The sequence below is a fragment of the Aotus nancymaae genome, unplaced genomic scaffold (assembly GCF_030222135.1).
Source record: "Aotus nancymaae isolate 86718 unplaced genomic scaffold, 86718_ANA_hifiasm-v0.15.2.pri h1tg000003l, whole genome shotgun sequence".
Lineage (NCBI taxonomy): Eukaryota > Metazoa > Chordata > Mammalia > Primates > Aotidae > Aotus > Aotus nancymaae.
This window is the reverse complement of record NW_026988414.1, coordinates 56,747,932-56,760,690: the sequence shown is the minus strand read 5'-3', so window position 1 is coordinate 56,760,690 and position 12,759 is coordinate 56,747,932. Positions and strand designations below refer to the sequence as shown.

The 12,759-nt window shown below is 39.6% G+C and overlaps 1 protein-coding gene across 1 annotated transcript in view; it reads left to right on the top strand.

Moving 5' to 3' along the window:
- The first annotated feature begins 381 nt into the window (after positions 1-381).
- LOC105718022 (histone PARylation factor 1) overlaps positions 382-12,759 on the top strand; it is a 64,395-nt gene continuing 52,017 nt past the window's right edge. Inside the window, exons 1-4 of the mRNA XM_012453500.2 lie at positions 382-496; positions 4,498-4,657; positions 9,848-10,037; positions 11,118-11,216. Of these exons, the coding sequence (XP_012308923.1) occupies positions 449-496; positions 4,498-4,657; positions 9,848-10,037; positions 11,118-11,216 (497 nt within the window). The 5' untranslated portion in view covers positions 382-448. The remainder of the gene's footprint in view (positions 497-4,497; positions 4,658-9,847; positions 10,038-11,117; positions 11,217-12,759) is intronic.

Here is a 12,759-nt window from a genome sequence, read left to right as displayed (position 1 = left end):
AGGGATGGAGGAGAAGGAAAAAAGGATTAATATTTTAAGTAAATACAAATGAAGTAAAAACAAGGAAGGGGCTGTATTGAGGGCAGCCGCATACATCCAACCTTGTCTCTAGTAGACACCTGAAGAGGAAGGTTGGACCACACGAGCGGATTCAGATTTAGTAGTCTGGGGGTCTCTGGAGCAACCCTGGAAGATGCTTCAGAAAGCCTAGATGCGGAGCACGCTGACTGAAGACGCACCTTCCCCACGCCCAGCCCGGGAGTGGGCGGGGCCTCCATGTGCCTAGCGCCGGGTCTCAGGGGGCAGGGCATGGGCGGAACCTTTCCTCTAAATTGGCGCGCCCGGGTGGTTCTGGGATTCGGATTGGAGGCTTTTGAACCCGGAAGCAGTTGGCGGCGTCCGGAAGTAGTCGCGGATCCGGGAATTCTGCTGGCGCTGCAGCTGCAGAATGGTTCGCGGTGGCGGGAAGCGCAGGCCCGGCGGGGAGGGGCCGCAGGTACTGGCAGAAAGGCTGTGCGGGCTACGCGGGGCGCTTTGGGTGACAGCCAGGGCACCAGGAGGCAGCGCGTTTCATTCATCCAGTGACTATTAAGCTTGCTGTGTGTCCGGGGGCTGCGGTTTGCTGCGGGGACCCTGCCTAGGGTCGCTGTTTTCGTGCTCTGTAGGGGTTGGACCAGGAAAGTAGCGCCTCTGCATCTTCGGCCCTGCTCCTCTTGGCGCATTTCCTGGGGAAACGGATTAAGCCAACCAACTGTTCATTCACTCGCCCTGCCAGATTGATTGGGAACCGATTACATACCAGACATTGTGTGGGGCGCTGCGGGTTTGGGGTCAACCCGCCTGCCCCTCCTGCTTGTAGAGCCCCCGGCCTAGCGGGGAAGGGCACAAGCGAAAATGCATTCTACTGTGACTTTTTTCGTTTGGGATTATAACGCTGGTGTGTAGAAAGTGCTGTGGAAACACTGAAGGAGGATTTAATAAGTCCCAGGGGGTGTTAAAGAAGACTTTTAAGACAACTCTTTGAAAATGAGTTTTGAAGGCAGAGAAGTAAGATTCTGAGACGTAAAAGTGTAGGAGATGTTTGGCATAGCAGAGCGTTCGGCTTGGCTACAGCCAAGGAAACGGGAAAGTAAGAGGGACCTGATCATAAAAGCGCTACTGAGAGAGGAGGGGAAGAAAGTATGTGCATTCTCTCATAGTTTGCTACGATTTCGGAAGTTCTGTAACCACTACAGTAGCAATAAGGGGAATCAGGCAGGAAAGAAGTGCCATTGTGATAACTAAAGTTTTTAGAAAAATTACTCTGGCGGTGTTATAAATCGGACAGGTGAGACATTCCTAGAGGGCTTGATTAACTGTTAAAGGGCCATGGGTATAGGCATTCTTCATATTGGGTCATGCATATTAGGAGTAGTAGCAGGGTAAAGGAAAAGTGCAGCCTCTGAAGGGGACAGCTGTCCTAAATTCTAGTTGTTACGGATATGGAGATGCTGAACTAGTGTGTGAGTTAAGGCACAGCTGAAAACATTCTCTTTGAAGATGCAGTGAAGAACTGTTTTGGTGGAGTGATGCGTTTAACGAGAAATACAATACCAGAAATGATGAGTCTATAGAGACTATAGCCATAATGGCCAGCATTTGCGTATTATGTGCTAGGAATGTTCTGTGTATTTTTACATATAATTATTCCTTGTAACAACCCTTTGTAGAGGTACTGTATGCCCTTTTTGCAGGTAAGAAAACAAGGCACAGAGAGGTTAAGTAACTTGCCTAAGGTTGGAAATCAGTAGAGTCAGAGTCAACCCAGGCAACCTAAACGTTATGCAAAATTACCTTTCATAAAGGCAGATTAAGCCTTTTCTAACATCTTAAGTTGGAGCCAGTCTGAAATTCTGACCAAAGACAGTCACAAAAGCAGAAGATAGGATAATCAGGGCTTAATATGTTCCTACTGTTCTATATTTGCAGTTGGAGAAGCAACATAATGAAGTGATGAAGAATCTGCTGTGGAAGAATCTCTTCCACTTCCTAGTTAGGGACATAGGGAAGTTAACCTCAGTTTCCTCAGCTGCAAGATGAGGTTAATAGCATCTTGGGAGGCCGAGGCGGGTGGATCACGAGGTCAAGAGATCGAGACCATCCTGGTCAACATGGTGAAACCCCGTCTCTACTAAAAATACAAAAATTAGCTGGGCACAGTGGCGCGTGCCTGTAATCCCAGCTACTCAGGAGGCTGAGGCAGGAGGATTGCCTGAACCCAGGAGGCGGAGGTTGCGGTGAGCCGAGATCGCGCCATTGCACTCCAGCCTGGGTAACGAGCGAAACTCCGTCTCAAAAAAAAAAATAAATAAATAGTATCTAGTGCATGAGTTAGTTGAGGATTAAATGAGTTAATCCACAGAAGGTGCTTAGAACAATGAAACAGCACAAAATAAGTTTTCAGTAATTATTTACTACTTGTTTTTGCTATTATATTATCTTTACTATTACTGTTTGCTATTATTGATACTCACTTTTGAGACTCATTTTTCAACAGCCTTTTTGTTCAACGTAATTCTTTTTTAAATCAGATGCATTATAATCCTTAGCATAATAAACTGTTACCATTGTTCAAATCATGATCGTTTTTGACCTTATTTGTGTTAAGTAATATAACAAACATCTGTGAACCCATTGCCCAACCCCAAAACTGAAACAGACAATGGCTCTACATCAACACGTGTTCCTCCCCTATCCTTTAAGCCTTCTTCCTGTCACTCATGTTCAGTGTAGCTATCCTGAATTTTGTTTTCCCTTGCCTTTTAAGAATAGGCTTATCTCCTATGAGTGTATACCTAAACAACGTTTATTTTTAGTTTTTGAACTTCATAAAAAGACTATCATGCTGGATATAATCAAGAGCTTTTTTCCTCATTAAAAATATTTAATATAGATTGGTCCATATTGGTGTAGCCATACAGTAACCATTCGGCAAATGAAAGACTGGTTCCAGGACTCCCACACATCCCAAAATCCAAGCATACCCAAGTTCCAAAGTTGGTCCTATGGAACCGGAGTATACAAAAAGTTGGCCCTCTCTCTAAGTGGATTTCGCATCCCAAGAATACTGTATTTTTTAAATTTGCATTTGGTTGGGAAAAAAAAATTCGTGTATAAGTGGGTCCACAAAATTCAAGCCCTCGTTGCTGAAGGGTCAACTGTAATATTAGGTGTAATAGTCTTGTTTGGAAGCCTTATAACTATTCTCCTACCAGTAGGTATTTCATTTGTTCTGTTATGTTTGCTCTTGGGATCATCGCCGTCATGACCATTTTTGTGTCACCTGATTCATCAATACATTTTGTAGACGTTGAATGTTATCTAACATAACATTAATAAACTTCAGCCTATTGGGAAAATTGAAGAATGTAAATATGAGAAACATCTAGCTGAGAATTTCTCAACTTTAGCACTGTTGACATTTGGGCCAGTAGTCTTTGTTGAGGGTGCCTATCCTGGGCATTGTAAGATGTTGAGCATCCCTGGCCTCTGTCCCACTAGATGCCACTAGTACCCTTCTTCCAATTCATTACAACTACATAAGCCTCCAAATGTCCCCTGTGGGGCAAAATCACTACCAGTTGAGAACCACTGCTCTAAATAGAAAGAATAAAAAGGAAAGGACTTAATCCAAAAAGACAGAATCTGGGTTCCTAGAAAGAAAAACAGATTGCTTCTTAGAAAACTAAACATATGTAACCTCCGGTTATGTATATTATCTTTACAGAAATTTATCAAATATCTAATAGGCATTATAAAACCTAGCATACTGAACCTATATTGCAGTGGTGCTAGAGATGAGTATTGTAACCTAATCCTGGCATTAAAAGGTCTTTTCTGAAATAATTGGATTTTTGGCCTAGAGTTTAGTGCTATTCTGCTAACTTTGTTAGGAACTGTGAATGTTTAACATTGTTAAAGAGAATGTTTAACCTTCCCTCTTTATTTGGAAAATCAAAAGGGAGGTGTCTGTTTTTATGGCTGGGTAATGATTGTAGTGAATAGCTCAGACACAGCTCTGGATGTTGCTGAAGAAATAGCTTTTTAAATGATACATTGCTTATATCCAGTTACTTCTGTTTTCTGGTGTGATCAATGAATCTGCTTAAAAGACTCACATGTTTAACCAAAAGAAGGCAAAACCTGCCCTTTCTTTATTCCTCTCTTCCTGCTAGTACCTTTTTTACCTTTTTGTTTTTTGTGGTTTCCATTATCTTAGAAAAATATATTTAAAGACTTGCTGTGTGGACTCCTCTTAACCATGTAAACTATTCTTTTTTTTCTGTGCCCAAAGGAATTCCCAGATTTTACTCAAATACTGTTTAGAGAGTTTTAAGGAAAACACATGTACTATATCATAGAGTTGGGTGAACAAGAGTGAGTGATATTATGCAAGGAGAGTTACTGAAATTACTAAAGATAATTTGGAGAAATAAAGTTTTGTGTGCCAATTTTCAGTGTGAAAACACAGTTGATGTGAAGAAAAGTAAATTTTGTGAAGCTGATGTCTCCAGTGACCTTCGAAAAGAAGTAGAAAATCATTATAAGCTCTCTTTACCTGAAGATTTCTATCACTTCTGGAAGTTCTGTGAAGAACTTGATCCTGAAAAGCCAGCTGGTGAGTTGCTCTGGAATCATTTTTGTATATATGGAAAAAGTAATAGGAAACAGGCTGGGTATAGTGGCTTACACTCTAATCCCAGCTGAGGTAGGAGGATCGCCTAAGGCCAGGAGTTTGAGACCAGCGTTAACGTAGCAAGACCTCTTTACTACAAAACAAATTGGGAAGAAAAAAAAAAGCTAGGCATGGTTGCCTGTTCCTATAGTCCTAGCTACTTGGGAGACTGAAATGGGAGGATCGTTCCTTGAGCTCAGTAGTTTGAGGTTACAGTGAGCTATGATCACTCCAGCCTCAGTGACAGAGCAAGACCCTGTCTAGAGAATATATTAATTGGCCATGCATGGTCGCTCAAACCTTTAATCCCAGCACTTTGGGAGGGTGGGATCTCCCACCACTCAGCAGACAGATCATTTGGAGTCGGGAGTTTGAGACAGCCTGGGCAACACAGTGAAACCCTGTCTCTACTAAAAATACAAAACTTAGCTGGGCGTGGTGGTGCACCCCTGTAGTCCCAGCTACTCGGGAGGCTGAGGCATGATCATCGCTTGAACCGGGGTGGCAGAGGCTGCAGTGAGCTGAGATCACACCACTGCACTCCAGCCTGGGCAACAGTGAAACCCTGTCTCAAAAAAAGAAAAAGAAAAAATATAAAAATTTTTTAAAGAAATAACCAAGGATATAAACAGTTCATAGAAAAGGAATATTTTCCAAGATGTTTCTAGTAAGAAAATACAGTAAATATAGATTAATGCTATAGTAATGCCACTGTCACCTAGTTCATTGGCAAAGGTAAATAATTTCATCACATTCTGGGGGAATGTGAATGAAGGTAAGGACTTTCTTTTTTTTTTTTTTTTTTTTTATTATGACTTATATTTGTGTGTGTGTGAGAACATCAAGCTTAATAACTTATACTATCTTATATTTCAAAGACAAACTATTAATGTACAACCTGCTAAGCAGTTTAGGTAGGATACTTGGTATTTTATCTTCTTTTTTTTTTTTTTTATTTATTTATTTATTTATTTATTTATTTTTTTTTTTTTTTTGAGAAAGAGAGAGAGAGAATAGGAAGGAGAAAAAAGGAAGAGAAAGAGAGAGAGAGAATGGGGAGGAGGGAGAAGGAAAAGAAAGAGGGAGAGAGAATGGGAGTATTGCTTTCTTGCCCAGGCTAGAATGCAATTTAATAATGGGTATTGAAAACCTCTTTTATACTGATAATTATACTTAATGATGTAATCAGGAAGGAGTAAGGGAAGAAGATAACAAACAAACAGCCAACCAATATTTAATTTAAACCTATGAAATGCTATGCGATTACTGAGGAGTGATTTACTTCCAATTATATAGTCACCTTTGGAATAGGTGTGAGGTGGTAATGTATGTTTTGTGTATTTGAAGTGGAGAGTACTATAAATATTTATTAAGTTTACTTGTTCCGGGTCTGAGTTCAAGTTCTGAATATCCTTGTTAATTTTCTATCTCGTTGATCTATAGAATCGTTAGCTCTTGTTGCATTGATCCTTTTGCCATTATGTAATATCATTCCTCGCCTCTTTTGATCTTTGTTGCTTTAAAGTCTACTTTATCAGAGGTGAGAATTGCATCTGCTGCTTTTTGTTTATTAGTTTATTTTTACTCTCTGTTCAATTGGTAAATCTTCCTCCTTCTCTCTGAGTCTTTGTGTATTGTTTCATGTAAGATGGGCCCGGATGCAGCATACCGATGGGTTTTGGCTTTTTATCCAATTAAAATATATGTAAGTTTAATACCAGCATTTGATGCTAGCTGGCTGTTTTGCCCATTAGTTGATGTGAATTTTTTATTGTGTTAAAGTTCTTTGCTTTTTGATATATTTTTGGAAAGGCTGATATTGGTTGTTCCTTTATATGTATAGTGCTTCTTTCAGAAGCTCTTGTAAAGCAGGCCTGGTGGTGGTGAACTCTCTAAGTACTTGTTTGTTCGCAAAAGATTTAATTTTTCCTTCGCACATAAAGCTTAGTTTGGCTGGATAGGAAATTCTGGGTTGAAAGTTCTTTTCTTTAAGGATGTTAAATATTGGTCCCCACTCTTTTCTGGCTTGTAGGGTTTCTGCTGAGAGATCTGCTGTAAGTCTGATAGGTTTCCCTTTATGGGTAACGTGAACTTTCTCTCTAGCTGCCCTTAGTATTTTCTCCTTCGTTTCAACCCTAATAAATCTGGCAATTATGTGCCTTGGGGTTGGTCTTCTTGAAGAATATCTTTGTGGTGTTCTCTGTATTACCTGGAGTTGAATATTACCCTGCCTTGCCAGGTTGGGAAAATTTTCCTGAATGATATCCTGAAGAGTATTTTCCAACTTGGATTCATTCTCTTCATCACATTCAGGTACACCTATCAAACGTAAATTAGGTCTTTTCACATAGTCCCATATTTCCTGGAGACTTTGCTCATTCCTTTTCATCCTTTTTTCTGCATTTTTGTCTTCTCGTTTCATTTCACTGAGCTGGTCCTCGACTTCTGATATCCTTCCTTCCGCTTGATCAATTCGACTGTTTAAACTTGTGCATGCTTCGCGAAGTTCTCGTGTTGTGTTTTTCAGCTCCATCAATTCACTTATATTCTTCTCTAAATTGTCCATTCTCATTAACATTTCGTTAAACCTTTTTTCAAGGTTCTTAGTTTCTTTGCATTGGGTTAGAATAAGTTCTTTTAATTCACAGAAGTTTCTTATCACCCACGTTTGGAAACCTGCTTCTGTTATTGGAATACCGGTGTAATCTATTAAGCCTTATTCCGTTACTGATGAGGAATTGCAATCCCCTGTAGAGGGAGAGGCATTCTGATTTTGAGTATTCTCTACCTTTTTACGCTGGTTTCTTCCCTTCATTATATATTTGTCCGTCTGTCGTCTTTATAATTACCGACTTTCTAACTGGGTCTCTGACGTCCAACTTGTTGATTCCCTGCGCCGAAATCTGAGCAATCCACTGAGCCGGCCAAAAGAGCGGTGTTAAGATTGATGGTGCTTTTCTGCCCGGGAATATCCGGACTCTGCACCAAGAACTGGCGTGCTAAGGCACCAGCAAAACCGCCACGCCGGCCACAAGAGTCGCCCTGGCGACCCGTGGAGCTCCTCCACTGGGAATCTCGTGGTCCGTGAGCAACTAATATTCGTCTGAAAGTGTGGCGTCCTCTCGTTCTTTGCGCTTTCACTGGGAGGTACGTGCCCGAGCTGCTAATCATCAGCCATCTTGGATCTCTCTATCAGGACTTTCATATGTTGCAGGAGTTTGAGTTAATGGTTTTGCTTCCAAGAACTTGTCTTATGGATTAGATAAACTAAGAATTATGTTTGAGGATATTTACTTAAACAAAAAATGGGAAATGGCTTAAATACCTACCAATAACATAACTATTCAATAGATCTTCATTGTTTTAAAAGAATGAAGCATATTTTTAGGAAATAATAAACTATCATGCCTGAAATAAGTGAAAAGAAGAGTGTATATAGAATATGCTACCATTAGTATTTTTTGAAAAGGGGGAGGGGGAGCACAAACATATCCCTGTGTGCTTTTCTATGTGCTTGCTTTGTCTCTGAAAGGAAGAAGAAACTGTTAATGGGCTGTGATCATTACTTTGCACTATATACCCTTTTGTATTGTTTAAATTTTTTAACTAGTAAGCAGTGTCATACACTATTGATGGAAATGTGTATTGATACATATTCTGAATTTTGCCAGAACAGAACTGTGTAGTAGTTTCTTTAAAAATAGTCATGTCTGTGTACAAACATTAGCAAAGATGTTCACTGAAACATTTTTAGAACAGAAAAAAGAAATAGTAAATCTCCATAGTAAGAGAATAGATGGTTACCTCTTTATAATGCAGTATCATGCCCTGTTAAAAAATCATGTAAAATACCATTGAATAGCATGGAAAAATATTCAGAAAATTTAAGTGGGACATCAGGATGGAGGACAAAGGCAGATTACAAAACAACTCATCCCAGTTTGTTACATATTTGTATCTGTTCATGGGGGTGGAGAGTATGGAAATTTGTAACTGTATACTAGACTATTAACTGTGTTATTTTTGGCTAATGGGATGGATGGCTTTAGTTTTGTTGTTGCTTTATAAATTAGTGTATGCTCTCTTAAGCTCCAGTGAAGCTGAACTATTTTTCCTTTCAAACTATCTCCATCATTCTATTCATGTTATTCTTCCAGGAATATTTTTGCTTCCTTATAAAACTGGATCCTGCCTGGAGTGCTCTCTTTCTTAGAAGCAGCAAGGACCCATTTGAAGTTATACATTGTGTATTTGCACAGACTTCATGTCTTTGTGGTTTATTAACACTCCCTGTCTGTGATCTGTGAATAGAGAAGGAAGATGGAATCATCTAGCGTTAGGATTGGCCGAATAGACTGTCAAAGAATCAGGGGAATCTGGTGTGATTAGCTGAGGTAGAGGAAAGAGTGATAGAAATGTTTTTTACTTGTTTTGTTTTGTTTTGTTTTGTTTTGAGACAAAGTCTCACCCTGTCACCCAGGCTGGAGTGCAATGGCGTGATCTCGTTTCACTGCAAGCTCTGCCTCCCTGGTTCAAGTGATTGTTGTACCTCAGCCTCCCAAGTAGCTGGAATTACAGGCGTGAGCCACCATACCCGGCTAATTTTTGTATTTTTAGGTTTTGCCATGTTAGCCATGCTGATCTCGAACTCCTGAACTCAGGTAATCAGCCTGCTTCAGCCTCCCAAAGCACTGGGATTACAGGTGTGAGCCACCACAGCTGACCTGCTTCTTACTGCTCTTAATCCACACATTTTTGCTCTAACCTGTGTGTACTACAAGTACACCTGTGGTGTAATACAAGTATTTGAGGCTAACTGCAGTGAGGTAATGGGCCTGTAGGACTACAGACCAGTCTTGCTTTGGCTAAAATAAGAAACAATAGGAATGTTTGAAATGTTAAACTAATTCAGTGGTAAATTTCAGAGGAAATCCTAAGTGTAAATGCCACTTTTCTGTTACTCTGACTTCTTTTCCATTGAATGTTTGTAACTGACATCTTCACACGCAACTCAAGATTTTCTTTTACTTTAGAAACATTTTAAAGACAATTGCTTAGAAATAGTTTACTAACTAAAAGCATTATTTCCTATCTGTCTCCAGAAAGTCTTGACTAAATGTTTTTTCTTTATAGATTCACTTTCTGCAAGTCTTGGACTTCAGTTAGTTGGTCCTTATGATATCCTTGCTGGAAAACATAAAATGAAGAAAAAATCAACAGGCCCGAATTTTAACCTTCATTGGAGGTTTTACTATGATCCTCCTGAGTTCCAGACCATTATTATTGGAGATAATAAAACTCAGTACCACATGGGGTATTTCAGGTAAAGGATCTTTTCTTCACCTCTAAACTATAGCTGCTGTCCTGCTAATGAGGATAAATAGTGATTCACTAGCCTCACCCAAGGTGAAAGGCATATTTTCCCCTGTTGGTGGATATATGAGCCATCCGTACTTGCTCTTACCATTTTAACCTTCCCTAGGATGGGTAAATGCTTTAGGTTTAATCTCATTAGTTTTTCCTTTCCTTGTAAACTTTTTTTTCCCTTTTGAGTTCAGAGGAGCTCTTTTGGCCCAATAAAAATAATTTAGAGCAGCTGTTATGACTTGTGCTTAATAAACCGTGTGCTTCCAGGTGCCAAAATGGCAACTGGGAGCTAAGAGTGGTCTCTGGAGTCACATTGGTCCTCTTGTTTATTATCTGTGTGACCCTGTATCATTAGTGACTGTGACTTGCTGTGATTCAGTTTCCTGTCTTGTAGCAATAGGGATAATAATTGTAGGTACCTGATAGGAATATTATGAGAATTAAGTGAATGCATGCGAGATACTTAGAAGGTTAAGAAATAAACTCCAGGAGGAAAATACCTTGTCCACTTGTACCAGTAGAGATTCTGTCCTTTAAAGTGAAGGTTAAATGTAAGGTAATAGAAGAAACATGCCCAGGAAGAAGTACTGTAGTGTGATAGAATGTACACGGGGCTAGGAATTGAATTATACCTAACTTACTAGGTCCTTGGCTGAGTAATTGAACCTCTCAGTATTTGTTTCCTCAATTTTAAAATGATTTGGTTATATATGTGAATATGATCTTTTCATCTCTAATGTTTTACAATCTATTCTCTTGTTTTTTCTTTTTTTTTTTTCTTTGTATTTGAGTATAAAAGCAACTAGGTCCTAAGAATCTTAGTTTTAGGTTCCATAATATAAGATTTGTCATAGATATTCCTAAGGAACTTGGAGCTTAACTGGCAAATATGTTTCAATTAAAAAAAAAAAAGACCTTATAAACGAGACCTTAAAAAAAGGAAACAAAGGTCTAAATTGTTGTCTGTAGACCTAAAATCCCACTTGCCTGGTTATGAATTATACAGCTAAATTTTTAATGTCTTTTGCTTAAACAGGGATTCTCCTGATGAACTTCCTATATATGTTGGTATAAATGAAGCAAAGAAAAATTGTATAATTGTTCCAAATGGAGATAATGTATTTGCTGCAGTCAAGTAAGAATATTTTAATTTCTCTTATGTTCGTTTACAATTTTTATACTATATTAGTCCACTACAATGGGGGTGTGAGGGGGCTGGGCACAGTGGCTCACACCTGTAATTCCAGCACTTTGGGAGGCCAAGGTGGGTGGATTGCTAAGGTCAGGAGTTTGAGACCAGCCTGCCCAACATGGGGACACCTCATCTCTACTAAAAATACAAAAATTAGCCGGGGGCATGGTGGCAAACACCTGTAATCCCAGCTACTCAGGAGCCTAAGGCGGGAGAATCACTTGAACGTGGGAGGTGGAGGTTGCAGTGAGCAGAGATTGTGCTACTGCACTCCAGCCTGAGAGACAAAGTGAGACTACCATCTCCAAAAAAAAAAAAAAAATTGGTTTGAGGCAAGCCCATAATTGTAGATTTCTAGAGATAATTTTCATGACTTTTGCGGGTAGTCTTATCTATACTGTTATTTTGTCACTATTCAAAAAATAACACCTCTTAAGTAACTATTTTACTTAATGAAAATAACACTTGACCTCAGATGTTCCATGGCAAAATCAAAAGTTTTTTTAGACATCTGATTTTAAACACTTGTTAAGAGTTCATTACTTATGTTTAGTTGAAACAGAAAGGTTTAATAAAGTAAAAAAGAGATGCTTATAAAATCCTTAGAAGGGCTAAGGGAGCAGGTTGAGCTTCCAGGAATGACAGTCGTGCAGCTCACAGTGGATTTTATGTCTCTGCCACCATCAGGAAGCTGGGAAATCCAAGAACTGCTGCCACAGTGGGTGGCTCTAGGACCATATTATCTTTGGTATAACCCATGCCAGGTAAATGCATGCCCTACCCTTTGCCTCCCAGCCCCAATGAAGCTAAGAACCAGGTGCTGGGATCTCAGCTACAGCTGCTGCAGAAGCAAATGCCTTTACAGCTGTGCTCACTGATGGAGATCGTGGAAGCCCAGCCTCCACCTGGTATCTCTTCTGCCTCTGAGATTTCAAAGTATTGCAGCTGCCTGGAAGAAGCTAGGTCCCATGTGGAGCCTAAGCTAAAGAGTAGTATGGGAAGTGCAGTAAACTTTCATGGGGAAGGGATTGGAATACAGCTGAGTGAGCCAGTCTGTGCTATATCAACCATAGATGTGATTTGAAGCCATTTCATTTGTCAGTGGCTGTGTAGTTTGCATTGTAACGAAGAAAACAAACTTGGGATACAAGTAGATTGTTTTGTTTGGCCTCTTTTAGTATTGTCTCTTTAAAGGACTTTTGTTCACTGTGATTTCATAATACAAATTTGCAGTAAAGCAAGTTCAAACGAAATCAACCTAGTACAACCACTAGACTGTACCACGTACATACTGGTGTATCTACAGGGCAGCTACATTGTAGATAGCCAAAAATGTTCTTTCTTTTCTAATACCTCTCGGTTTCCTATAAAACACTGCTTGGTATTTGTAATTTATAAGTTCTTTTAAACTCTTTGGATTTATCATTCAATTTAAATTGGTGCCATCTTTATTAGAAACTGTTGTTATTTACTTGTTTATTGTCTG